Source organism: Ochotona curzoniae, unplaced genomic scaffold, assembly GCF_017591425.1.
Source record: "Ochotona curzoniae isolate NIBS_2020 unplaced genomic scaffold, NIBS_Ocur_1.0 contig_1, whole genome shotgun sequence".
Lineage (NCBI taxonomy): Eukaryota > Metazoa > Chordata > Mammalia > Lagomorpha > Ochotonidae > Ochotona > Ochotona curzoniae.
Genome location: NW_024464918.1, coordinates 42,394,820 through 42,422,323, shown reverse-complemented (window position 1 = coordinate 42,422,323; position 27,504 = coordinate 42,394,820). Strand labels below are relative to the sequence as shown.

At 56.1% G+C, this 27,504-nt stretch overlaps 1 protein-coding gene across 1 annotated transcript in view; it reads left to right on the top strand.

The window, feature by feature from the left end:
• Nucleotides 1–1,290: 1,290 nt before the first annotated feature.
• TCOF1 (treacle ribosome biogenesis factor 1) overlaps nt 1,291–27,504 on the top strand; it is a 30,279-nt gene continuing 4,065 nt past the window's right edge. Inside the window, exons 1-24 of the mRNA XM_040972595.1 lie at nt 1,291–1,418; nt 3,291–3,346; nt 6,232–6,371; nt 8,097–8,170; nt 8,806–8,995; nt 9,527–9,600; nt 9,913–10,131; nt 11,345–11,524; nt 11,685–11,906; nt 11,998–12,243; nt 12,411–12,617; nt 12,753–12,998; nt 13,086–13,277; nt 15,338–15,475; nt 15,595–15,750; nt 15,918–16,127; nt 16,271–16,411; nt 18,492–18,617; nt 22,686–22,869; nt 24,001–24,116; nt 25,064–25,177; nt 25,419–25,656; nt 26,107–26,186; nt 27,051–27,231. Of these exons, the coding sequence (XP_040828529.1) occupies nt 1,311–1,418; nt 3,291–3,346; nt 6,232–6,371; nt 8,097–8,170; nt 8,806–8,995; nt 9,527–9,600; nt 9,913–10,131; nt 11,345–11,524; nt 11,685–11,906; nt 11,998–12,243; nt 12,411–12,617; nt 12,753–12,998; nt 13,086–13,277; nt 15,338–15,475; nt 15,595–15,750; nt 15,918–16,127; nt 16,271–16,411; nt 18,492–18,617; nt 22,686–22,869; nt 24,001–24,116; nt 25,064–25,177; nt 25,419–25,656; nt 26,107–26,186; nt 27,051–27,231 (3,838 nt within the window). The 5' untranslated portion in view covers nt 1,291–1,310. The remainder of the gene's footprint in view (nt 1,419–3,290; nt 3,347–6,231; nt 6,372–8,096; nt 8,171–8,805; nt 8,996–9,526; nt 9,601–9,912; nt 10,132–11,344; nt 11,525–11,684; nt 11,907–11,997; nt 12,244–12,410; nt 12,618–12,752; nt 12,999–13,085; nt 13,278–15,337; nt 15,476–15,594; nt 15,751–15,917; nt 16,128–16,270; nt 16,412–18,491; nt 18,618–22,685; nt 22,870–24,000; nt 24,117–25,063; nt 25,178–25,418; nt 25,657–26,106; nt 26,187–27,050; nt 27,232–27,504) is intronic.

Sequence of the window (27,504 nt, the reverse complement as noted above, 5' to 3'; positions counted from 1 at the left end):
TTTTAGCCTGTCATCTCCATCAGACTGTCAGCTCTACAGGAGTGGCGCTGGTTTCATCTGCGATAGTAGGTGCTCAATAAGCATTTGCTAACTGATTGCAAAGGGGTTGCTGTCTCTCTTCCTCACCAGTGACACAGCATTAACTACCCGGTCATGTGTTTCTTGCTGGGGGAAGGGTGCCCAGCTCTAGATTGAGTCTGTGACCCGAACTAGCATAGAAGATGTAATGTGTCCACACACAGCCTGCGTTTTCTAGAGCAAGGGCTGGGTGGCCCACGGCTGGCTGTGAAACAAAGAATGGCTGGTTCAGCCTCTCCTTCCGACAGACTCCCACCGCCTCCCTCCGCCTTCCTGCTCTCCACAAATCCACCCTCCTTGCTTCTCTCTCGAGATCTTTTGCAAACACAAGCTCAGGTCACACGCCTGTGTAAAACCAGTCTATTACCCTTGGAACAAAGCTCAAACTGTGAGCAGAATGGGGGGGCTGCAGGCTGTCTCCTCTGTCCTCCCACGCCCTCTTTGGTCCCTTCTTTCCTGCCAACCCCTGCCCAAGCCTTGGGCCCAGCAGCCTGACAGGCTCAGTTATGCTTAGGGTCTCCGGCCTGTGCCAGGGTGGCTTCTCACGCCGTGCCCTCTGCGTTCCGTGCCAGCCCTCAGCTCAGCTCAGATGCGGGGCACACGGAGTCTTCAGCTGCAGTTGCTTGGTTACCACCTGCCTCTCTTGACCCTGAGCGCTTCGAGGGCAGCTGCCATGTCTTAGTCATCTCTTCCTCTAGCTCCAAGATACAGAGCTCAAGTCAGAATCTGTACAACCAGAGCATGAATAACTACAATAGAAACAACACGAACCTAAATCATGGATTCCAAAATGCGTGGGTAACTACAAGTTCAGCTCTAGGGAGAGGTACAGATTAGGAGTGAAGAGCTAAGGGAAGGCAGTCGCACCAGCAAAGAATAGATGAGCACAACAAATCACTTCACCAAGAGTGAGCAGAAAGGATTGACATGTGGGTGGGGCTCTCCCACCCCGAGGCCGGTCTGAGGGCGGGGCTACGTCTGATCACGCCCCCACGTAAATGGGCGGCCGGTTCCCTCTGAGTCTCGGCTCCTTTCCCTCCCCGGGGCGGGGAGTTGGGACGAGGGGGGAAGTGGGGCCTCCCGCAGCCGGGGACTACATTTCCCGACGCGCCGCGCGGCCGGGGCGGACAGGGAGCCGGAAGTGGGGTGCGCGAGGTCTAAGGGCACGCGGGAAGTGGCGGGCGGGGACTGAGGGGGGCGTGCAGGTGAGCGGTCCGCCGCGGGTGGCCGGCATGGCGGAGGCCCGGAAGCGGCGGGAGCTGCTCCCGCTGATCTACCAGCATCTGCTGCAGGCGGGATACGTGCGTGCGGCGCGCGAAGTGAAGGAGCAGAGTGGCCAGGTAGGCGTTCAGGGGTCGTGGGTGAGGGCCGCGTGCAGGATCTCAAGAGCGATGGCCACGTCCTGCCCCTGGAGATGTGGATGCCGCCTGGAAGCGGTTCCCCCGGTGCTCCGGAGTGCGAGCCAGGGGTCCCGGAGAGACACCCGTGCCTCTACCTCCCCCGTGGGACTTTCAGCCCCATTGGACCTCTGTTGCCCCATCCGTCCAGTGGGCGGGCCGGAGCGCGGGACCTGACGCACAGGGCTTTGTAATTCCCGCGCCCCTTACACCTCCACCCTCTTCCGGGGAGCGGCGCTTTTAAGTTTCCCCAAGTGTGTGACCACGTGGCTCCACACGATCCCCTCTGGGGGAGGTGGCTGCTGTGGGGTCGAGGGTGGATCGGGATGATCCCCTTGGGATGGGGCGGGGGTGGAGGAAGACAGGAGCAGGGAGTGCCTGGGTGGTTCCTCCAGAGCTCAGACCTTCACCCTCGTGCCGAGTCGCAGTGCCTCAAGGTACCCCGCCGTGACACCGTCTTTTCTTACTTCCTTTCTGTTACTCAGGATAGTAGAGAGGCACCCCTCAACACCTCTAGCCCTGATGGAACTCTCCATCTGGCTGGGAAAGTGTGTGCCTGTAACACTGCTGTGAGGGCCCAGTGTGCAAGGCCAGGGCACAGCGGATGGCCTTTGCCAGGGGCACTGGGCTCTGCCACCCTGGGAAAGTGGCAGTTGATAGGAGATCTGGAGAAGAGAAGGGGCTTCTGTGTCCCACAGAGGTGCAACTGCCCTGGGATGCTTTTGTTAGCAGCCCCAACCTCCAGAAAGTCCACCATGGCAGAGGTGTGAGGGACTAAGACCTGCTGGGGTGGTCCAGCGGGCGGTGGGTCTGCACTGAGCAGATATGCAGACCCCAGTCCCCTGCCCTTGTAGCAGTAGCTGATGGATGACCATAATTAATAGTGTGGTGTGTTTATGGCTAGTAGATGCTGGCCATAAAACTAAGCAGGCTCGGGAGGTTGGAGTGTTCAGTTCTAAGTAGGGTGGCCAGAGAACATGATATTTGGGCCAAGTCCTACAGGAAATGTTGGGATGAGCTCCTGGTTAGTAGGCAAGAGAGCGTTCCGGACAGCGAGAGTCACAGAACAAGGTGGCGCAACATTGAAGGGACAGTGAGGTGGCTGGGGTGGAGCACAGGCATACTGACACAAGGTGTTTCTGGCTCAGGGGCCGGGCCCTGGGGTCTCCTTCAGACCTGCAAGGTGGCTCTGTTGTCATGCCCACGTGCTAGAGCAGTGTGAAGTTTGAAGAGGTCAAGCCAGCTGCTCTCCCAAGGCACACTACGCTGTCTGACTCCACAGGTGCTGTCGTGGCCACTTGGCCCAGTCCCCGGCCTCCTCTGCTCACACCCCATCACTCCTGCTCGCACTTGACACCCTGGCATCTCGACATCTGCCCCGTGGCTCTGTGTCCCATCGCCTTCCCCCTGCCACAGCCAAAAGGCTGGCATCATCGGTGTTTGGGGATCAGAGGGTTACCCTCAGGACACTTGGGTGCCTCGAATGTGTGAGCTCTAGTTACCGCTTGGAGTACAGCAACTGGTCAGACCTTTGAGAGTCTTGACCGAGGTCCTGGGTGCCCATGAGGTCAGACTGTGTTAGAGCTAGCTTAGAACATCCCAGCCTCTCAGGTGCTGCAGGCCAATGTGTTGGCAAGGATTTCCCCTGGAATGGTTTGTTCCTCCTGGCTCTGGGTTATTTGGGTGGCACTGGCAAGGCTACACAGCGTGACTTCCCAGAGCCAAAAGCCCTTTTCCAGACCACCTGGGCAGAGGGAGCTGCCTGGGAGGTACACCGGTTAGGAGCTAATGGTGGCTGTCTTGCCTTCTCCACAGAAAAGCTTCCTGGCTCAACCTGTCACCCTTCTGGACATCTACACTCACTGGCAACAGTAAGTCAGCAGCCCCTGAAGGCCCTGGGGAGGGGTACCGCAAGCAAGCAGCTTGGGCTACACAAGGGCGGTGATCTAAGCTAGACCTCTGCTCTTAGCCCCCTGTGGATATCATCACGTAATCAGAGGAGACGCTGGGAGCTGTGGCCCCTAAAGAAGCAAAGAATCTTACCTACCTGCTGCTCACTCCATCACTGTTCACTGGGTCCTTGCCAAGTGTTCAGCCCTGTTTGAATCGGGTAGCTGCCATCATAAATGAGACGGACATGGCTCCTCCTTTCCTGCAGCTGATAATGAGTCAAGGAGATAGCCATGATGAGTCATAGAAGGAAGCAAACAAATACAAGATCACAGTAGTAGGGGGGTTATCAAGGAGACGTACCTGGTGCCTCAGCATCCTCAGTCTGGTCATTTGGGGGTGTAGAGGAGGCCTCTTGAAGTGACTTCAACTTGAGAGTGCAAGAAGCCGGGCCGTGAGCTAGGTCCCCAGAGGCACACCGACTGGGCCTGGCAGTGGGAGCTGCTGGTGCTGAGGCCTGTGGCAGGAACGGTAAGGCAGGGCCCACCTCATGTACATTCTGCTGATCCATGGTATCAAATCGTGTCCACCCAAGAGCTATGGGAGCCATGGATATATGAAGCAGGGGGTTGAGGAGATCACTTTGATCCGTGGCAAGAGCTACTTGGGACAGGGATAAGAGAAGAGGTAGACAGTGGGTTCCTGTACTGTGGATGAAGGCAAGGTCTGTGGACGGCTTGGGGAAGCAGCCTCTAGTCGATGTCCACCTGGACAGAAGGCGGGTGCGTAGTCTGGACCCTGGGAGGGAAGGAGTTCAAGGGCAGTGTCGAATGTGGAATGCCTGCGAAGCCTGTGAGACCGAAATGCAGGAAACGATCCCAGGGTGTATGAGCAGAGGAATGCTTTGAGAAGGAAAGGGCTGTCAGTGTTCCCTCCAGGCACTGGCCTGGCCGTGCGCAGCCAGGAAAGCCAAGGCCCTGCAGGGCTGTCTAGTTGGCCAGGCTAAAAAAAAGAGGCAGCTGCACGGCAAGATGAGGGACTGCTATCTGCACTTGGTGGCTTTATTTGTTCTAGCATTGGGTCCTCTGCAGTTTTCTTTTTTGTTAGTTGAGGGGCAGAAAGAGAGAAAGACAAAATACGGCTGCTGTCCAACTAGTTAACTTCCCAAATGTCTGGAGTGGCTGGCAGTGGGCTGGGTGGAAGCCAGGAGCAGCCAGGAGCTGGGTGACAGGGACCCAGCTACTTGAGTCATCACCGTTACCTCCCAGGCCTGTGTCCCTGAGAAGCGAGATGCAGCTCAGAACCAGGCACCCGATGTGGGGTGCAGGCATCCCAACCCATGTCTTGGTTGCTAAGCCAAACGCCCACCCTTGTCTGCACATCTTTGAGGAAAAGGGCGGGGGGTGATGCGTTCTCTGATGCTCTGCAAAATAGGAATGGGCTTCATCTTCTGAATACACACACACACTTGATCATGGGAGCAATCCACAAGTAAGATGGGCTGCTTGTGGGGTGAGGGAGAGAGGGAAGGAACGCCCGGTCATCCCTGCTGGTAGGAGGAGTGGAGTGAACGGAAAAGGGGTCCCCGCCTCCACTGCAGAGCTCAGCACTCGGCCCTGCTCTGGTGCTAAGGTGAGCCCACAGCACCGGGCACCCTACACCTCTGCAGGTAGGACACCCTCCAGGGAGCTGTGTCATGAATGCAAGGTTACTGAGTGGGCCAAGGACCTGACATCCACTGAGCTCAATGCCAGCCACCAGCTCTGTGACCTTGAGTGAGTGCCTTGGCCTCATGGAGTCTGTCTTTATCTGGAAAACAAAAATAATAGTAATTATCTCTTTGCACGGGGAGGAGTGAGCATGGGAGTCTGCTGGAGGAGCCAAAGGGGGCTGGCTGGAGGCTGCTCTTCTGTGTCTCTGTATTTGTTGAGCACATATTATGTAGCAGGCACTATTCTGGGAACAAACCAGAGGGAAGAAAAAATCCCTGCTTTTGTAGATCTTATAGCCTGCTGGGAGGAAGAATAAAGAGTAAGTTGATACATGTTACATATGAAACCTGCTTTTAGCAGGAAATTCCTGACAATCTGAACAAGGGACCCCAGTAGCTCACTCTGGACTGGCATAGCTGTGCCAGCTGGAGAGTGGGAAGAGGGGGACATGGGCAGTGATTCCTTGAGGGAGGGTGGGAGGATGGGATCGAAGAGGCAGAACTTGAAGGTCCAGGGGACTTGGCCATTGTGTACCTGTTTGGCTCCCCAGCCACATTGGCCCTGGGCACATCACTTGGAATTAATTCCTTTGAGACGTTTGCCAGGGGCTGAGCATACAACAGTGAGCTGCCAGCCCTCCTCTCACCCTGCTGGGGCCTTTCTGTGTGGTGGAGGAGGCGGGCAGGAAGTAAGTAAAGTACCAGGAGATCTACAAAGGTGCTGGGAAGGAAATGAAAGCAGTACCAAGAGTTCCCCAGGGGAGGTGGTGATTACCCAGGGCGGGGGGCCTCTCTGCAGAGGCCAAGGTAGTGCTGAGGCGTAAGGCGAGGAACACCCAGGCTGGGGCACAGCACAGGCAGTTCTGGAGTTCTGGAGGAGGGTGCCTGGTGATCTTGAGAGGAACCTGCGGGGTCCATGAGCCACTGGTACCATCTGACATCTTCCCCCGCCAACAGTGTGATTATTTTAAAGACCAGTCAGCCATTGTAAAAATGTTCACTGAAATGAGTGGAAATACAAATCAGTGTGGTTTGGCCCTTTGCGCATATGTTCCTGTGGGAGCTGGCAGGACGTGGGGAGGGCCTGATCTTAGATCCCGCGGAGTTGCCCTGTTGTGCAATGGCTATCGCCCACTCCCCTCCTTTATCCTGCAGAACCTCAGAGCTTGGGCGGAAGAAGAAGGCAGAAGAAGATGCAGCACTGCAAGCCAAGAAGATGCGTGTGTCAGACCCTGTCAGCAGCTCTGAGAGCTCAGAGGAGGATGAGGAAGTGGAAGCCCTGGCCGCTAAAGCCAGTAAGAGCCTTGTGTGCTGGTGGCTGCTGGGATCCCTGGGCCTATAGTCAGGCCCCCGTCGTTGGTGCTGGTGGGGCCTGAGCCATCTGGGACAGCCTGGAGGAAATTGGGTTGTGCCAGGGAAGCCTTCCTCTTTGGAGAGCCTGGGAGGACCAGCATCTTCTGGGAAGGTTGAGTCTGTCACAGTGTTCACTTGAACCCCTCCTCTATGCCAGACATTGTGTCCCCACCCCTGTTCTGTCTCCCAGGGCTCACCAGCGAAACCAGATGCCCTTTTACTGTCATCTTGGGTGCATCTGTGGTCACCTTCTCCACGGTGCCCAGGAATTCTGGTGATGCTGATGGGTAGAAGAAGACTACATTTCCAGAAGTCATGGCCAAGAGCCCAGAGGGCAGCCGCTGGCTACCTCTTCAGTGCGGCCTGCGTGCTGCATCACGAGTGGCGATCTTCCATGACTGGTCTCTGCGCCAGCAGGGATGACCCAGTGAAGGCCTTGTGGCCTCTCCTCCAACCGTGTTCTGAGGCCCTGTGTTTTATGCATCCATGTCTCCAGTACATCATGATACTTTGTTTTTAGTTTACATGAAGGTGATTTCCTGATTTTTAAATGTATTTTCTGATTATAAAAGAAATGCAGGATTCATTACAGAGTATTCATCATTGGAAGTCACTTTGAAAAAAGGGGGAGAAGTTGCCCCATATTCTTGCCACCTATAATTTCACACATCTTTCTTCCATTTATTTTTCTGAGCCTACTTATAAAAATGTTTCAGGTCATAGTGGATCATATCTTTTATATTGTGCTAAATCTTCTTAAATTATAAATGCTGAATAGATTGACTTTGAACTACGCAAAAGCATATTGAAGGGAACTGACCGTTCTTGTTCTTTCCTTCCGTTCTTTAACTCACCTTCCCAAGGGGCCCCTTTCAAACTTCCTTTGCATCTACAGATGATGCATGCTTACATACAGATCCGTGTGCTGTTGAAAACAAAACGGTAAAATTTCATTTGGCTAGCAAGTCGCATTAATCAATTTTATAAGCTGTGAAAATGGAACCATAATTACACTTTTTGAAGAGTCTTCATTGGAAGACATCCTGAAGTGTTTGCGGACAGCATGCTAAGAAGTCTGGCATTTTCTTCAAAATAATCCCCGGTGGGGAGCTGCAGATGAAGTGAGATTGGCCAGGAGTTGGTAATGACTGGAGCGGGGTGGCCCAGTCCACATGATGTCTCCCTGTGAAGATGTGTGAAGTGCCCCATAATTACAGAAAGGGAGATGGCGCTAAGTGCAGGTACAGGTCAGATTGGACCATTCGTCTCCATCTCAAGTACCTTCTAACAAGACTGCAGTCTTCCCCTAAGATGTAAAAGCACCAACATCACACCTCCAGCTGGGCTCAGGTTGCCTGGCGCTCCTCGGAGCTGTCTGCTCTGTGGTAATGGGGGGAGCCAGTCCTGTGTGTCTCATACCCCCGGGGGAGCTGGGCGTCCATCAGAACATGGACACACAGCCTCTGTGGTGCCGTTCCCTTCTCTCGTGCTCCTGGTAGACCTTAGTAGGCACCCAAAGCTCTTCCCGTGGATCTGGGCTCAGCACCAGGTCCTGATGCCATCTCCAGGCAGCCAGTAGCAGGTGAACGGTTAGGTGAGAGGAAAGCTGTTTGCCACCCTCAGGCAAGAAAGCTCACCTGATTCATCCCACTGGTTGTGTCTCGCAGCCCCAAGGCCGACGGCTGTCAACTCCTCAGTCACAGGGGTGGATTTGCCAGCAAGCGTGAAAGAAAAGGCCAAGGTGAGTGGCGCCCCCTCCCCAGCCATTGCCTGTGGGAGTTGCAGTATGCGATAAGGGAATAGTCCCCAATGTGTGAAGGATAAGGTTGTGCGTAATTGCCACCTGGATTCGTGCTATAACCTAGCTATGGCATAGGTTCTTCTTCAGGAGAGGTGGAAGTAATGTCTGCTGCTGTGGACAATAGGCATGGTGGGCACAGGCTTGGGCGGTTTCCCTAGTGCATCCACCTGCCCAGTGCACTCAGAATTGCGCTGATCTCTGTTGTTCCTGCCACTGCCAGGCAGTAGAGACGCTGGAGTAAACCAAGTACCTGAGATTCTGAAATTCTTAATTGCATGTTCTAATCCAGAAGCTAGAAGCAGAGCTTCAGGCTGTGTCCCTGCAAGGGCCTACAGCATTTACTGTGTGTAAAAGGAATTACAAAAAGTGGAAAGCCACACCAGACTGTCACCTACCCCTACTTATTTTGTCCCAAAAACTGTAATTCAGTCTTATTAGGGGAGGGCCTGTATGAGTACCCCCAACCCCAAAAGATGAGCCTTGGGGGGTGACCCCCCAGTTGTCACAATGGGATGTTGCACTCTGTATCCTGTGTTTGCTGTTCTAACCCAGTGTTCCCCCTGACTTCCCTGCAGGTGCAGGCACAGACCAGGGCCGGCAAGGTAGTGAATTCTGTGCCACATTCCTCATCCAAGAAGGCCCTAACCCACCTGCTGACTGGGAAGTCAGCCCAGAAGTCAGCAGAACCCTCAACGAACATTGTCTTGGCCTCAGAAACTGAAGAGGAAGGTGGTGGCCCAGCCCCTGCACCTGCTGCCATGCCTGGTGAGCAGCCCCACCCCTCGGCTGACGAGGCAGGTGCTGACTCTGCTTTGTCAAGTTCTGGGTCATTCTGGAGCCCAGAGGTCTGACCATAGACAGTAACGGGCCTGCATCTAGGTAAGGGAGGGCAGCTCCAGCGAGTCAGTGTGGCCTGCATAGTGAGTTGGCATTTCTGGGGAGTTACAGGGCTCCCTGGCAGCTCAGATGTTTCTGAAGGGCCTGGGTTTGCCTCCTTTTCCATGTGAAACAGGCACGTGCCATGACTGCTTCAGTGCCTGTGACGGTAACTCGGAGAGTTTATAAACGCGGGTGTGAGTGCACAGTTGGGACCTACTCCAGGCTCCCCATCACCCCCCAGCTGCAGGTGTGTGGGAATATAGGAGTGAAGACCATGTACCTTCAGATGGGGGCTTTGAGGGCAGGCAGATTTGTAACTTGGTGCAGAGGAGGTGCCATTGCTCAACACTCAGCGTGGGAGAAGGTGTGGGTGGGTCTGGAAAGGGTCCCTTAGTCCCCACTGTGTCCATCTCTCAGGCTTGGTGTCAGCGGGCCAGGCCGACAGCTCCAGCGAGGACACCTCCAGCTCCAGTGATGAGACTGATATGGAGGTAAAGGGACCTGGCCTCAGGAGAGCTGCCCCTCCAGGCCTCCCACCCTCCCAGGAGCCTGGCCAGACTTCAGAGGCCAGGGCACTTAGATCTCTTGGCCTTGGCCCAGCTGCCTTGGGGCTGGCCAGTTGCCATGGAGGGGGCGGGTGGGAATCGGGGTAGAGGAGCCCAGTGGCCTTCCCTGGGCTGGGGAGAGGGCATTCCTAAAGGGAAAAGATGCTGGTGAGAATGAGCTTGCTCTGGGTGTTCTGGGCCACTTGTGAGTGCCAGCTAAGGGGAAGCAGACCACCTACTTAGAGCCTCTCGTTCCAGGTGAAACCCACCCAAGTCAAAGCCCCACTGCCAGCCCCTGCCCAGGAGTCCACAGTGAAGAAGACGACTCCAGCTCCCGGGAAGGTGGGGGCCAGGCCAACCCAGGCCCGAAGAGGTGCCCTGACCCCTGCAGCGGGGACCCAGAAAACACAAAAAGACTCAGAGAACACTGAGGAATCTGATAGTGAGGAGGAGCCCCCGACAGGGAGGCCCGGCCAGGTGAGAAGTCCCACAGGTGCCCAACACCCCAGCTGCCCGGGGCCCACCATAGCTGAAGGAGTAGCTGTGTGGTTAGCACCTCTGCTGGGGAAGAGCCCCCTTAGAGGAGGGAGAGAAGAGCCATATGCAGGTGGCAGAGCAGGGACTCTGGCCTCTGGAAAATACTCTGTGGTCCACGCACAGGCCTGGATGGGCTGTCCACTCCATCATCCCTGCCACCCTCATCCTTGCTGGTTCTGTGACCTCTGGCTTCTTAGGCCAGCACTGAGCAGGCACCTACCACTCACACCATGCCCCTAAAGGGAGTCCAACTACCTTCCCTTGCTAGGGATCTCAGCCCCTGAGGCTGTGGGGGCCTCCCAAGGGCAAGCCTGAGGGGCTGCAGAACTGTTGGAGTCAGAGTGTGGTGCAAGAAGGGTGGAGCAGTAGATAAATAAGATTGCCTTTGCTAGATGCCAGTGAAAGTTAGAGAAGGCAGGGTATGGGGGCAGTGAAGAATGGCGATTTGAAATATAGCGGTCAGGGCTGTCTTGGGAGAAGAGGACGCGTCCAGGAGTCTGCTCTGCTGCTCCCACAAGCTACCAGGTGTTGTATGGGTATCCATTTTTCTTTGTTTTTGTTTGTTTATTTTTATTTTTTGTGTGGGCATCCATTTTTTAGTATGGGGACTTTTCTAGAACCTTCTGAATACATGTTCATGCAGACATTTGAAAAGGAACAAGTCACACAGAGCTTGTCTGGAGTGACCTGCACCTCCTTCAGGGAAAGGTTCTTCAAAGATCAGAGCCGCTGATGTTGCAGGGTGACTGGCCCCAGGCCAAGTGGTTGTGGGGGCCTCACTGAGCACCCCCCAGACACTTTTCTTCTTGCCAAAGTCAGGCTTTCCCAGACTCACCAGGCCCCCAGCTATGACTTCCTCGTATGCTGGGCAGCCAAGCAGGCAGTCCGGGGCAGGGTGGGAAGAGTTGCCTGTTGCTGGGGTGTCTCCTGGAGACCCAGGAGTAGCTGGAAGGAGCAGAGCTGGCAATGCCCTAAAAATGCATGAAGTGAAGCTGGACGAAGCTTTGGGGACCCCAGCCAGGTGTGGGCCTGGGTCTGAGGTTGGGGTGCTTGAAGAAGGCCAGGATTGGATGATCGCCGTGAGGCTTCCAGGCCATATCCTGAAAGCATAGCAGAGGGTTGTTAGAGGCTGAGATCAGACTGTTCTTCCTAGGTCATGGACTCTGGGAAAGTTCTCCAGGCCGGATCGGCCTCAGCCTCTGCCAAGGGGACACTCGGGAAAGTGGCTACCCCAGCAGCCCCTGGGAAGTCAAGGAAGCCAGAGGAGGACTCCGACAGCAGCGAGACATCATCTGACAGCGAGGAGACCCCAGCTGCCGGGACCCCACTCCAGGTGAGGCTTGTTGGGGGACCCCTTGCAGCCTGGCACCGCCCCTGCTGGCCTTCAGGGGGCTGCTCTGCACGCTGTGCCAGACCTCAGGTGCCTCCTCTGTCCTGCCACTGTTGCTAGACCCTGTATCTGCACATGCCCATTCACCCTCCCCTCATTCTAGGTGAAGCCCTTGGGGAAGACTCCCCAGGCCAGAGCTGCCTTAGCCCCTGCCAAGGGATCCCCCAAGAAAGGGACCCCTCCGGTGGCCCCTGGCAAGATAAGCCCTGCAGCCGCCCAGGCCCAAGTGGGGAAGCGGAAGGAGGTCTCAGAGAGCAGCAGCGAGGAGTCAGATAGTGAGGAGGAGACGCCTGCAGCCGTGACCCTGACCGTGAACCCAGCTCAGGTGAGCTGTCAGACCCCCCAGAAGAGCTCCTATGGGCTTGTCCCTCCCCTCTCTGGACTCCCACCTTCATTTTGTCTTTTGGCCCTCCCAGCCGAAGCCTTTAGGGAAGAACTCTCAAGTCAGACCTGCACCTGCTGTGGGCGTGGGGCCCTCGGGGAAAGGCACTGGGCTGGTGCCCCCTGGGAAGGCAAGGCCTGTAGCCCCGTTGACCCAGGTGGCTAAGCCAAAGGAGGACTCAGACAGCAGCAGCAGTAGCAGCAGCAGCAGCAGCAGCAGCAGCAGCGAGGAAGAGTCTGACAGTGATGGGGAGGTGGCTCCAGCTGTGTCCGCGGCCCAGGTAAGGGCCCGTTCCCCAAAACCCTGCTGTCTGTCAGTGCTAGGAGCCCGCTGGGTCCTTCTGTTCACCGTTCAGGTCATCGTGTTTGAGTATGTTTTCATGTGTGTGTCTGTCCCCATAGACCCTTCTCCTGATCCCCTTCTCCTGATCCATGTGTCTCCCACCAGGTAAAGCCCCCAGGCAAAGGCCTTCAAGTCCCATCCTCGGCTCCCACCCAGGGGCCCTTAGGGAAAGTGGCAGCCCTGGTGCCCTCCCAGAAGCCTGGGCCTGGAACTCCTCAGGTCAAGGCTGCAAGGGCCGAGGAAGACTCAGAAAGCAGCGAGGAGTCGTCTGATAGCGAGGAGGAGGCACCCACAGCCCCACCTCCTACTCAGGTGAGGCTCAGCAGACCTAGGACTGCCCCCGTCAGCCAGCCCCATGGTGAGCTGGCCACTTCTCGGGAGGAACCTGGGCTCCGGCTGGTGCGGGCAACAGTGGGGCTCCAGCTTCTGCCCTCCATGTCCCCGTAGGCAAAACCAGCTCAGAAAACTCATCCCAAGACCTCCCCAGAGAAAGGTACCCCCGCTCCTGTGACCCCTACGTCTACCAAGGCTGCCGCCCTACAAGTGAGCACCCCATTCCCCTGGAAGGATATGACAGCGACTTCTGCCTGCTCTTCATCCCCTGCGGTGGCCCAGGGCGCCCAGCGGCCCATGGAGATCTCTTCTAGCAGTGAGGAGTCAGAGAGTGAAGAGGAGACAGCTCCTGCTGCAACAGTGAGGCCTGCGTGGGCTTGGCCGGCCCTGGGGCGGCTCTGAGCTCCTCTGGGCACCTGAGATGCACGCATCCACTTGTCCTTCCAGGCAAAGTCTGTGGGCAAATGCCCCCAGGCAAGAGCTAACCCGGCGACCACCACGGGACCTTCGGGACAAGGAACCACGCCCCTGCTCCCCGGAAAGACAGGGCCTGCCAGTGCCCAGCTCAAGGCCAAGACGCACAAAGAGAGCAGTGAAGAGGGATCGGACAGTGAGGGGGCCGCCTCCACTCCCGCGCAGGTGAGGCCTAGGCCTGGGCTGAGGATGGGCCCTGTCTGGGGCTGCCGTTGTCCCTGGACATGCCCACTTCTCCTGTTAGCTCTTCTGCCCGTCAGAGCTCTCCTGTCTCCCTTCATGGACTTTTAAACCCTCCTTGAGATTTCCTGTGTCTCCTACACAGTCCAAGTGCCCTCTCTGCGGGTGCTGTCAGTCTGGGCTGCTCTAGTCATGGCCCTCGGGGAGGTTCCATCCACGTGGAGCCATGGATGTGCACACAGGTTATTCCTGCGAGGGGTCGGGGGTGCTCCTCCACTAGTGGACCTGTTGGGTGGTAGCACCCAAGAGAGTGGTGTTCTAGGCAAAGAAAGCCTGTGCAAAGGCCCGGTGCTGGGAGAGTGTGTGTTTGGTCTGGGTGACTTAACAGTAGCAGGTTCAGGTGAGATCGTGCTGCAGCATGGCAGAAGCAAATGTCAGGGAGATAAACTGGCTGAGTTCAAACCCCAGCTCCACCTCCTAGCAGGTGATGTAGCCCTCTGGAGGCGCTGGTTCCTCTCTAAAGATCAGTCCTCCAGGGTGTGAGTGGGTTCTCACCTGCCGACAAGCTCCGCCCTCATCACCCAATCAGGCCTTTTTGACGGAGAGCAGGATCGGGACTCAGTTCTCACACTGTGGAAGAGCCAGGGCAAATGGAAGACGGCTTGTTCTCCCTGCTTACCACCCCACCGTTTATTGTTTAATTGTTGTTTTTTTATTATTTCCAGTGATAACTCCAAAATTAAAGTCATTTCTTTCTTCCTTCCCCCTGGGGTGGGAGCACACTTTTCAGTGGGTTTTTCCATCCTCCACACCCCCAACATAATGTAGGACATTCTCTGAGGTCTTGCTCAGTGAAGTCCCTGCCATGTGGGGCTCCCCTGACAGCCTGCAGACTGCAAGAGTGAGTCCCACACCCTGCACCCCGCCCAATCTCGCTGCACAGAGCTCTTAAATATTTGTCTTTCCATCTGAGCCTCCCACCTGCACTATGAGATGGGTGTTTTATTTTTATGCTTTGAACCAAGGTTATTTAGAAGCAGGTTGTTTCATTTCTAGATACCTGGGATTACCCAACTTGCTTTCTGTTGTTGACTTCTGGTTTAATTGTGTTGTGGCTGGGAAACCTGTTTTGTGTGATTTTGGTCTTTGTGTGAGCAGAGATGTGGCGGGCTGTATGAGTCTTTCTTCTGTCTTGCCCTCACGTCCTTGTGAAACACATCACTCCCCTCCAGGGGCCTTGCATGTGGGGCTGCCTGCTTGGCATGTCTGCACTTTGGAGAGCCTTCTCTGCGCTCCCGCTTGCTCTTCCTTTTCCTCGGTCTTTGGTGGGCACAGGGTGCCAGGAGGAGGGCTGTGTCTGAATGAGGCAGGGCCTTGGGGAGCTGGCCTGTTCCCCACTCTCCTGTCAGGACCTTGTGCTGGGCCATTTCCTCCTTGGTGGCTCTCGGCCCACTAGTTCTGTGTTTGCTGGAGAGCCTGGCCGGCTTTGCGGGGGCTCTATCAGTTAATGTAGGGAAAGCCCAAGAAAAGGTCAGAGGAGTACTGCTTTCCTGTCAGGTTCTGTCGGCTCAGCCTCATGGACTAGGTTGACTGCTTGAATTCCAGCTGTTAGCCTTGCATTCCAGCCAACCAGGGCAGAAGAACCAGGCTTCCTTGCTTCCATGCTGTCCAGAGGACAATCCTTCCCCCTCTCCAGCCCCTCACCTCCTGAGCTGAAAGGAAAACACTGCAGTCTAGGTGCTCCTGTGCATGGCCCACACTGCAAAGGGTGCTTACAGGCACAAGCTTATTTGCCTGTGTACTGTGTACCAGGCACAGAGGGCCCTGTTCAATCCCCCTGATAGCCCCAGAGATGGGGCTTATTGTCCTTGTCCCGCTGAGGTGGAGGCCCTGTGAGGTCACTCGACTCAAGTTCCTGGAACTGTTAGCTGGAGGAGCCAGGATCGAAGCTTAGGCCTCTGACTCCAGCGTTGGCAGTCTTGGCCCACCGTTCTCACCCCAACTCCTTTCTCGCCACCACTTGAGGTTCTCTTGTCTTCCTCCAGGTGAAGGCCTCTGCAAAAACCCCTCAGGCCAGAGCCAGCACAGCTTCTGCAAGAGCATCTGCAGCCCAAGGCGTCATGTCAACCCCTAGAAAAGTCATCACCTCCGCTGCCCAAGCCAAGCAGGGATCCCCAGCCAAGGCAAGTGGGGCCAGGGGCTAGCCAGAAGCAGGGCCCTGCTGTGCATGGCCAGGAGCTTAGCCTAAAGGGAGCTGTGGCAGCCACTTCCTACTCCAATGTCATGTTTCCTTGCAATTCAGGGGAAGCTTCCCATGAAGACTGCCCAGAACAGTGCTGTGGGTAAGGTGGCAACCACAGTGGCCCAGGCCAACAAGGTGCCCATGGGGAGGCCACAGGAGGATTCGGAGAGCAGTGAGGAATCCTCAGACAGTGAGGAGGAGGAGGCTCCAGCTCAGGTGAGGCCCAGCACCAAGGCAGGGAGGAGCCTGGTGCTCCCCTCTCTGTAGGGGGACCCTGTGGGTCCAGCTGCGTCTCGCACCCAACTGCACTGTCCCCTTGATCTCCTGTCGCCACACACATGCACACCCCCTGGACTCCTCTCATTAGCTTTCTCACCTTCCAGGTGAAACCTTTGGGAAAGACGCCCAAACTCAAAGCTCCCTTGGCCCCTGCCAAGGAGTCCCCCAGGAAAGGGACCCCTCTGGCACCCTGTGGCAAGGCAGGCCCTGTGCCTGCTCAGACCCAGCTGGGGAAGAAGGAGGAGGATTCGGAGAGCAGCAGCGAAGACTCAGACAGCGATGGGGAGACACCCATGGCCGTGTCCGCAGCCCAGGTAAGACCTGATGAGCCTCCAAGACCTCACCCGCCACTGCTGTCAGGATGTGGTTTAAGGGCCCCCATGGGGAAGGCAGAGGTGAAGGCTGCAAATCTAGTACCCCTCCTCTCCATGGACTCCTGTACTCCATGTCTCCCCAGGCAAAATCTGCTACACAACACCCCCAACTCAAGGCCTCACCAGTGAAAGGGGTCTTGGGCACCCCGGTGTCTGCCAAGGCCCCCACAGCTCAAGCAGACACACCAGCCCCGTGGAAGGCAAAGCAAACAAGTCCTACTGAGGTACATGAAGTCAGGGGCTTGGGTCATGGTGCAGGGGTCATGAGGGGTCCGAGATGTGATACAGGGGGTTCCAGGCCATGGCGCGGGGGTCACCAGGGGGTCCAGGCCGTGGCGCGGGGGTCACCAGGGGGTCCAGGCCGTGGTGCGGGGGTTGTGAGGCCCCAGGAAGAAGGTAACGTGGCTCTGCTTGGGAGAGCTTAGCGTGAAGCTTAGGCCCTGGGCAGTGGGAAGGGAAGGCGTGAGGTGGCATCTGTTGCCTGCACAGCTCTGCTGTGTCTGCATATTGGGGGCCAAAGTACTGCAGAAGCTCAGGGCAGCCAACTCCTGTGCTTCCAGGGCTTGGGCTTGCATCAAACTGAGGAACTTGGGCATGGTGAGTCACAGGTGGCAGCTGACAGTGAGTGAGGTGTCAGCAGGGACAGTAGGGAGTGGTGGCAGCAAGAAACCTCATCTAAAGGGACATTCTCTGTCCACTTAAGTCAGTGGTGGCCTAGTGGCATGAACAGGAATGGCCCAGGCCAAGCTCTGTCTCTTTTTATCTATTATCTATATAGATATAGATATGTAGTTATATCTATATATTTTTTTAAATTGGAAAGTCAAATTTACAGAGAAAGATCTTCCATCTTCCAAGTGGATGCAATGGCCAGACCTGGGCAAATCTGAAGCCAGGAGCCTCTTCCAGATCTGCCATGCGGCTGTCCTCCACTGCTTTTCCAGGCCACAAGCAGGAAACTGGATGGGAAGTAGAGCATTTAGGACACAAACTGGGCCCCAAGTTCCATCTCTTACTCTCAGGCATCTTCATGAGTAAAATGAGCAGTTGGAACCTGTGCCCTTGATATCCACACCTGTCCCATGGGGAGGAAGAACTTGAGCTTCCCTCAAGGAGCTTACAGTCTTCAGGGTGGGTCTGTGTTACCACAGGATTCTGTACTGTGTAGCAGAGCTGGGAGAACAGATCCCTGGAGCTCAGACAAGGTGGAGCTCAGTGGCATGCTGATCATCCCCAGGCACAGGTGGGGGCTGTGCACCCAGGTCAGAGCAGGTGGCCAGCAGTGCCAGCAGCCCTTTAGATGCCTGTTCCTAGTGATACTGAGAGGGGCTGGTGGCTGGACTATTTGGAGTTTTGTTTTAAGTTATCAGTGTGTTTCTTTGTCAGGATGAACTAAGCTCTAGGAGAAAGTCCAGTTGTGAAGAATTAAGGCAGTAGGGACTTGACTGTCAGCATGCGGGAGGTTCCAGGATCTGGCTGCCATCACTGGCTCGTTCTTCAGCTTGGCGGCACAGGTGCACAGGTGCTCCTGCCTCAGTGCTTCTCTGGCCTTATGTATACTACAGGCTACCAAGTCAGCCCGGAGGCTCTCCCTCCACATCCTGTCCAGGGCTCAAACTGGCTGAACCACCCTCTCACAGTCCATGATGAGCAGCCTGCAAGTGCCCTTGTCTGGCTGGTGGGAGGAGCTGTCGGAATTTGAGGCAGGGAGCCAGAGGCCAGGGCTGGCAGGAGGTGGCCTTCTTGCATGGCAGCAGTCTCAGTGGGAGAGTCAAAAGTGATGCGTGCAAGTCCTGATTTCACTTCTCTTAGCAAAGTGCAAGCTCCAACAGCTTCCACTCACCACTCACTTACCAGGTGGTAAGATGCTAGGCTGCTTCCTGTCCTCCACTGAGCTGAAGTGACCGTAGTTCCCACAGGGACGGCCCATTGAACTGTAGCCAGCAGAGTGCTTCTTAGCAGGAAGCGAGAAGGATGTTACAGTCAAGACAGGAGGTGTGTGGGGACCTCCGCTCACACCGGCAGCTTCGTCCCGGACTCCTTTCATGAGCCCCTGGGCTGGCAGCTCACAGCTCTGTGTTCAGCCGTTTCTGTGTTCTGTCTCCCTGTGATGTTCAGTGGGCAGCCGTGGAAGGAGGTTAAGCCAGGCAGAAGCGTGCATTTCCAGTTTGTAGGGCACTCCAAGCCAGGAAGGGGCCACCATGCCCTCCCCAGAGAGGCAGGTGCATGTGGGCATGGCTTGCTAACCACCTTTCCTGCTTAGCTAATGTCTCTCCCCCACACACACATTTTGTGCTTACTCAGGTCTTAACGTCTCGCAAGGACAGTAACGCCAAAATATCTAGAGGCAAGATCCTTACCCCAGCCCCTCCAGAGAAGAAGGCAGCAGAGTCCTCCGAGAGCAGTGACGAGGAGTTGCCATCAAGCCAGGTAGGCCATGCCTCCTTCCCTGCCGGCTGGGGCTGAGGCAGGAGTGGCAGAGCTCCCCACATTAGAGCAGCGCATGGCACTCACTGAAGTTCCTACCCCTGTGACACCTTCCGGGACCACATGAGGCAGGCAGCAGAGCAGTCAAGCCGCCAGGCTTCGGGGCTGAGAGAGCATTGGTGCCACCTGCCACTAGCTCCTAGCTGGGCATTGCCTCGTCCACCCTGTGGCTCAGCTGCGTTGGCTATAAAGTAGAGGCAGTGATGGGCCTCTCCTCAATCTGTGTGCTGTTAGAAGAACCTAAAGCCATGGCTCTGTCCCCCGTCCATCAGCAGGCCTGGCCATGTGGCCTCGTTGGGTATCAGGGCCATGAGAGTCGAAGGAATTTCCCCAAATGCTCATGATACCCAATAGGCTAAGCAAGGTGCAAGTGATGGTCCCTGGCTGCCTGTGCAAGGAAATCCCCAAGCATTACTCGCAGGGCTCTCAGAGTCCCGAGAGCCTCACAGAGATGGGCACCTCGCACCTGACACATCAGGTGCTCTGCTGCACCCACACACAAGGGTGGGGTCAGGCCCACCATCTCCCCCTAACTTCAGAGGCCTGCATCAGTCATGCCAGGTGCTCCATGCTTCTATGTATACACTAGCCTTTCTGGAGGCATCGACCAGGCCCCTTCCAAGGACCTAGCTAGAGGTACTGGATCCTGCAGCCCCCAGACCAGTGGGGTCTCCTTAACTATCTCCCCTTCTATTTCAATTCCATGTGCTTCTCAGGCCATCAATCAAATCTAGTGATGGGCCTGTTGCCTTTCTCTCCATAACAGTTCCATTACAAAATCTAAGATGGACAACTACACACAGATAATGCATTTGGCCACCTTTGTGCTAAGCCCCGAATTTGATCATCCTGTTGTGTTTGCACAGCAGCCATGAGAGAATATAATAGGTCCTTGAGTTATTTTTTATTTTAGGGAGGAGGCTCTGTGGCTTGGAGGAGTAGAATGAGGTGCCCCAGTGCCATGTGGCTGAGGCCCGGAAGGCAGACATGGTATTTGAACCCAGGCCGGCCGGGATTCCCTGGCAATACGTGACACTTCCCTGTTGCCAGCTCGGGCCTGGCCCCGAAGCTCTCCTGGAGCCTTTGTGAAACGGCCTCCTTCTGCGAGGCATCTGAACAGCTGGCAGGGAGGGGGCCCCTTTGAGTTTCTCTGTGGGGGCAGACTAACACAATTAAAATGAACATCATGCTTTTAAACTGAACCATTTAATTGGTATGTTAGTCCTGAAGATTCTACAGTCCCTATTAAAAAAAAAAAAGGCAGAAGGAAAGAAGCAGTTTGTGCCTTCCCCTGGGGGATTCAGGGAAGACAGCGTAGCCTGGGGAAGCTGGGAGATTGCAGCGCCTTAATCCCCAGCCCGCTAATTATGATTATTATAATTATGATGCATTTTATTGAGCACTTTTCTATGGACAAGTTGCACTATTGTTATTAATAGCCCATCTGCGGGGGAAAGGAGAGAATGCAGGGCTGTTGGGCAGGGCCCTGGGTTTGCAAGCGGAATGGGAGTGTGGCTGTGTCTGCAGGCCCTGTGCTGTTCCTTTGGGCCACCGCACAGTGACCCTCAGGCCAGGGTCTGTGCTGAGCCTGCAGTGGGTGACAGTCATGTGGAGATGGGGACCATGCGAGGCAGCACGTAGTTTAGCCACTCTGTGGAATATACACAGATCGCATCATACTTCATCCCATAATACACGCCACTTTCACTTAGCAATTCAAATTAATTTCTTTTAACTGCCACTTCTTCCATTACTTTACCAAAACAGTAAAAGACAGAGATCCCACTCTGGAAGTTTCTGGCTGAGCCTGAGAGAAGGAGGTCTGTGAGAAGCGGAGGGGTTTCGTTGAGGTTGCCTGTGATTAGAACTGCCTTCCAGTCCTGGCTTTGGTATCAGTGCGCTGATTCCCCCGAGCAGGGCCACATCCCTTGCTTCTCAGCCCTGGGGTGTACCCCCAGTGAGTGGGCTTCCTCAGCCCCTGGGGAGGGCCATCTGGGGTCTGTTAACAGGTCCCATGCAGTTCTGAGGGAGGCTCTTGCAGGCATGGTGCCTTTGTGACTGATCCCTTGTCAAGCTTAGCAGCCCAGGCCACAGCTCTGCTCCACTATGTCACACTTGCCAGCACAAGGGCCCTAAGCTCGGCTCTGACAGGTGGCAGGTTTGCTTCTACAGCCTCAGACCCCTGGTCAGCAAGGGAGCCCATGAATTCCTCCCATCTCCTTACTGCCCCACCCTGGCAGGGAGGCACAGCCAAGCGTTCAGGCCATGATGCTTTCACTGCTCCACCCCTCATGCACCTGCTGCTCTCTGTGACCCCAGAACATGCCTTCATGTTTGGTACTCTGCAAGGTGCAGAGTGCAGCAGGCAGGGAACCAGGCCGCCACGGTGCAGGGGAGATTAGGCCCCACTGTGGCACTGCCCACCTCACTGAACTCTTCAGGTTGGTCTTTGCATTCCTGCCACACACAGCACCAGGCTGTCGTCCCCCTCAAACTCCCTGACTCCCCCTTCCACCACAGCCAGGCCCCCTGCTCCACCTCCTTCCCACAGCCCAGGGGCCGGGGTGGGCTGGCGTGGGCAGGTGGAACCAGGAGGCGGCGTTTGCTGCTGAGCCACTTTTAATATCCCAAGATGCTATTGTTTGCCTCAGTGGGTTCGTTGCCTCTCTTGGTCCCCGACAATCTGTTCCTCTGTCTTCTCACATATATATAGCTCCCCTCCCTCAACTGTAAGCCTTCTCCCACTTTCCATCCTTCTCCTTCTCATCACGTGGGAAGGGAGGCTGTGGAAGTGGCAGATCAGAGCAGCCACGGGGGCGGCTGTTTGGCAGGGGTAGGGAGGGCCTGAGCCAGGCAGAACTTCCCCCCTCAGGCGGGCCCCTTCCTGCTCTCCTTCTGACCTTCCCTGTCTGCAGCAACCCAGGCTGCTGAGTCAGGCCTGAGAACTGAGCTGATGGTGGAGCAGCAGCCAGGTCCCAGGCCTGACTCTGCACACCCCTCAACCTCAGGCAGTTCCCTCCTCCTCCTGCCATGTGTGGAGTGGAGAGGGGTCATTCTATTCCCGTGCTCTCATTAGCTGGGGTTTTCCCCGGGCTCGGAGTACTGTTGTATGCAGCACTGCATGTCAGGAGAGCCATGGTGCCTAGCCCTGCTCGCCTCCAGAGCCCAGGCAGCCACTGCTGCCTGCTGGAGTGTGCTTTCATTTAGCGTTTTTTATTGGGGAATTGGAAGCATACCCAAAGATGAGAAATTCTATAAAGAACCCCCACAGGCCTTCCCCAGCCTTGGCAGTTACTGGCTCCTGAGCAGGCCCGGCTTGTGCAATCCCCCCACTCACTTCCCTGCCAGTTTCACACGTGGCATATCATCCACTGGGATTTAAGCACACAGTACATGGGCAGCCCTACAAAGGACTTATCCAGACAACACCCCCATCTGTCTGACTGTGCTCAATAAGGGTCTGAATAGAAGCCACCGGTTGTGGGGGGCTGTTAATGCCTTCATCAATCTGCAGTTGGTTCTGCCCCACTCACCGGCCCATTTCCACAAATGGTTTATTTGTTGAGAAATGAGGTGGGCGTCCCTGGGCAGCCACATCCTGGGCTGCATTAGTGTTTCCAGGGTGGGGCAGCTGGACTGTGAAGGCCTCCCCCAGACCGGGGGCGGAGGTGGTAAGGATCGTGTATCACAACCTAGCAGCTGTGGAAAATTCTGGAAAAGACAGCCAGAGTCAAGAAGGCTGAGTTGGTCATTCTATGCAGTTCCCTTGCTCTGTGGCCTTGAACTGCTGGCCTTGCTGCTCTAGACTTGTGACTTTCCTACCTGTACTACCCTGGCCCTTGGGGTCTGTGTGAGCTGGGAGGGGCTGAGCTGGAAGTACACGCCCAGTGGCCCAGCTGGCCACCCCCGAGCTCCTTGGACTCTGCCCTGTGGAACCCTCCCCTGCACTCTCATCCCTTCCCCTGACCAAGCCTTTAATCACTGGGGGGTGTTTTGTTTTTGTTTTTCAAGGTGATTAAACCCCCTCTGATTTTTGTCGACCCTAATCGCAGTCCAGCTGGCCCGGCTGCTACCCCGGCACAGGCCCAGACTGCAGCCGCCCAGAGGAAGACCCGGGTCTCGGAAAGCACAGCCAGGAGCTCCTCGGAGAGCGAGGATGACGACGTGATTCCTGCAACGCAGTCCTTGGCTCCTGGTGAGCACAGCCCCGTGGGGCGCTGGCTCTCACCAGCATCACCCCGCACAGAAAGACAGTGAGACAGTACCGTGGCCAAGATGCACAGCCAAGTGTTTTTCCACAGGGCTTGGGGCTGCATCTCCAGCTGCCAGGCATCCCACCTGCAGCCCTGGAAGAATAGTTGTCAAGACTTGCCTGTGCCAGTCCCTGGGGTAGCATCCAGAGCAGTGGCCAGAGACTGCGGGGACCGGTCCTTGTCTCCTGTGGAGTGTCAGGAAGGGCTGTGTACCAGCTGAATATAGAGTGGGTTGTCCGGATGGTAGTGAGCCTCCCATTTCTTAGATAACCCCTGCACAGAGACATTGCGGGGAGGGGTTCTGTTATTGGGAGACAGAGCCGCTTCTGGGGATTGGCTTTGGAGAGTGCAATTCTTGCAGTGATAGCAAGAAAACAGGCACCATCCCCATTGTTGCACTCTAGTGAGGAAGTAGTATCTAGTCACTGGTTAGATCATTAAATACAGATTGCCCCGGAAGAAGAGCGTAACCCCTGCAATCCTGCAGCCCAGTCACTGGTCATAGTTCCCAGCTGCTGACTTTGCAAAAACCCGAGACGCACATGTTCGTTCATCGTTTGAGGAAAGCCAGCTCAGCAGTTCTGAGGGGCCATCTTATGACACCATGGTGTCTTTGCCATCACATGCTCATAGCCATGGTTCCTCCCATCTGCCAAGCAGGGCCAGTTAGCCAGCCAGTACTACGGCAGAGCGAGCTGGGGCCTTGTTTGGGGCTGCTGGAACACACTGCATGGGCCGCGGGCAGCCGCACCCCTGCAAGTGCCAAGGCAGTTGTACAAGAGTGTGAACTGCAAGGACAGGCCATGGCCCAGCACCTGACCTCTCAGGAGTAGCAGCTGTTCTGCAGGGAGAGGAGAGGATGAGAAGGAACCCTAGAGTCAACGCCACTGCAACTCTCTGGGCTTCCTGCGCCTTGTGAGGGACACAGTGACAGCCCCACCGGGCAGCCTTGTCGGGGGGTTATGCAGCACCAGGGCCCTAGCAAGGGCTGGCTTGCAAATTGTGGTGTTGCTGCTGACGGGGGACCACGGAACTCCTCTTTACTTACTTGCTCCTATCCTGCCCCATTTCAGCCATCAGAACCAACGTGCTGGCCACTGGCCACCCAAGGACAGGCCTCAGGGCCAGCAGCAGCGAGGAATGCAGTCGGGCATCAGAAGACAAGAAACAAGAGGCACCAGCCACACAGGTACCTGTGCCGGCCAATGAGCTGAGGGGCTATTGTTGCTACCACACCTGTGTGCACACGCACCCCTGCAAGTAGCCACGACTGTTCTGGCCTTGCAGCCACAAGCCACCAAGTTTCCAAGCTGTCGGGAATATGACACCTGGGCACAGCTGACCCTGCTCCCAGGGTACCTGACCAGCTAAATGGTTGAACTTTTTTCTTCTTTGTGGTTTTAAAATGACCATGAACAAAAGTTGCTCCGTTTAAATGTCTGGGATAGTGACTTTACTGTCCTTCCTGTCACCATTGTGGGGCATTTTATGTGGTCCTTGCCTGGGGCAGGAGCAGAACAGGGAGGACCTCCTGACCTTGGGGCCTCCAAGACAGCAAGACAGCAGTCATTAAGCATAAAGTCCTCCTTGACCCGGAGGTGGCAAGAAGGAACCCAAACATGGCCTAGAGCACACTGGGGTGACCTGCTTTAGGAAGCTAGGTAAAGAAGGCTTTCCCAGAAGGTGGCCTAGATACAGGGCAAGCAGCCAGCCACAGGCTGCACTAGAGGCAGGCCACTGGAGCCGAGGGGACTGAGCATGGGGGCCGTGGACGGGGGCTTTCCCCAAGTGCTAGTAGCTGCAGGAAGTAGGGTGGCAGCAGAGAGACCAGGAGGCGTGAGGTGTGTCTCTGAGGAGAGCCCAGACCAAGTGCGGGGCTTCCTATGGTGCCTGAACCGCTGCCCTCCCCTGGCCTGGAAGTAAACTCTGCACTCTTTAAGAACTGACCAGCCCAGCTCCATAACCTAAAGCCCAATACCCCTTCTGCCTAGAGAATGACAGTACCCTTTGGACTGTTCCTCAGTCCTTCTGAATCCTCCAGGCTGGGTTGCTTCCCACCCTAGCCAAATGCCAGTCCGATCTGGGCATGGCCTCAGTGACATCGCAAGGCTCAGGGCTACCCTTTGCTGTTCACAGATAACAAAGAGGAACCCGGCCTCCCTCCCACTGACCCAGGCTGCCCTGAAGGTCCTGGCCCAAAAAGCCAACCAGGCCCAGTCTCCTCATGCTGGAACCCAGTCTTCAAGTGGGGTGAGTTTTGAGGGCCAGAGGGGCCCACACCCTTCAGCTCTGCTTCAGAGGTGAGGCCCCTGAGTGCAGATGGGAGGGTACCCCAGTGCTTGTCTATAATCCTGGGCCTCAGCAGGCTGATCTGTGAGAAGGGATTGCAGTGCCCACCATCAGCAGTGTTGGGAGGCAGCACAGCGCCCTAGCCCTGTTGAGGTTTTCAGGCAATGCCAGGTTTTAACCCAGATTCTTCTTCCCTAATTAGGTTGACGGTGCTGCAGGAACAGTCCCTGTGACAGGCCTACAGAGTACCCCTCTCCAGGCCAGAGTGGCCAACAAGCTTGGAAAAGCCAAGGGCCAGCAGGCCACTGTCCCTCCCTCGGGACACCCTAAAGCCAAAGCCCCCAGGAGCTCCAAACACAGCGAAGACAGGAGCAGCAGCTCCTCAGGGAGCGAGGAGGGTGCTGAGGGGCCCCCGCTGGCCAAGTCGGCCCCCAAGCCAGGTACAGGAAGAGGAGGGAAAGGGAACACACAGAAGCCAAGGGCAGGAGCTGCAAGCTCTGGTCTCTGGCTCTGCTGCTTCTGTGGCCTCAGCCAGACCATGCTACAGCAACCACAGGAACCCAGTGCAAAAGATTTCAAAAACCTGGTCACGGCTGGCTTTTTGGAATTAGGCTTCCTTTCTTTAATGGCCCAGTCCCTAAAATTCCAGGTTCATGCTACCCCACCAGAGAAGACAGGGAATCATGAGAGGGACCCCAGGAATTAGAAAGCAAGGCCTGGATGTTCAGGCATCTCAGCTGGATTGCTGTGGGTGGAGAGCCATGGGAAGCCCCGGGCAGGTGGGTAAGGGCCACAGTCCAAGACCAGAGTGTCCTCAGGCCCTCCTGCAGGGCCCTGCCCTACCCAGCTGGCAGGGCCTTCCCAACAGGATTCTTATGCTTCTCCAGCAGGTGCAGTCCCTGCTGGGAAGGAGATCTTGGTGGAAGAGACTTCCGAGTCCAGTGACGACGAGGTGGTGGCACCTTCCCAGGTAACCGCAAGGGGCCTGGATGGTGGCTTCATGGGTCTTACTGCAATTCCCGGGCCAAGTCCTGTCTGCCTATGGGCCACCCAGTGGGACCCACACAACAGGACACACCAAGCTATCCCCTGCCCTGAGGTTCCACTTAACTGGAGCCGCAGGTCGACTGCCTCCAGGAATATTGCAGGGATTCCCTCGTATTCAGGGTAGTGCCAGACAGCAATGCTCCTGCTTGGAGGCTGTCCTCTGTTCCTGGCACGGGCTGCTGACTGATGGCTTTGGTGCTGGTGTTGCTTTGGGCTTTTTTGTTGTTCTTGTTGTTTTATTTGAAAGGCAGTAAGACTGAGACAGAAGTCTCATCCCCTGATTCACTCACCAAGTGGGCTAGCTCAGCAGCCTGAGCTGGGCCAGACCAAAACCAAGGCTCCATCTGGCTCTCCTGCGAGAGGAGGGACTCAAGGACTTGAGCCATCACCTGCTGCTTCCCAGGGTGTACCTGAGCCGGAAGCTACAATGGAGAACACAGCTGAAACTTGAACCCTGGGCACTCCCATATGGGCTGTGGGCGGCTCACACAGCCACTTAACCACCATACCAAATGCCAACCCGCCATTTGTATTTATAATAGGAAATTTCCTTTTTCAATGTGTCTGTCTAGAGAGTGCATTAATTAAAATAGTTGAGGAGGTGCACGCTCAAGTCCTGCTCTGGGCTGCAGTGCCCACCCACTGCACTGACAGAGCTGGCCTGGTCCTGGGGAGTCTTGGGGATGCTGGGGTCTGGCTTCTTGTTTCAGGCTTCCTGTGGGAGGGCAGACTGGGCTAGGCTGGGCTAGGCTGGGTTGGCAGCCTCTCTCACACTGGCCTTCCACAGTCTCTCCTCTCAGGTTATGTGACCCCTGGGCTGACGCCAGCCAATTCCCAGGTTTCAAAGGCAACTCCCAGGCCAGACCCCAAACCGTTAGTGTTCTCAACTCCAACTACCAAAGACAACCCGAATGGCAAGCAGGAGGCAGAGCCCCCACGAGGAGTGGACACCACGTCCCCTAAAAAAGGTGAGTGTACAGCCACAGCTGAGTGTGGGGAGCCGGGGCTGTGGGCCCTTCTTGTCCTAGCAACAGTCCCAGCAGAACAGTTATGGTGGCCACGAGGACCCGTCCAAGTGCAGCCTCGTGGTCATGGTGTAGACCTCCGGGTGCAGGAGTGTCTGTAGTCTGGCCCTGTGAAGTGGGCCTTGTTTCTCTGTAACCTTCCGGCTGACTTGTCTTCCCAGCAAGTGGGCTTGTGGCCTGGGTTATAGAGCGCCTAAGGACGGCTCTGGTCAAAGG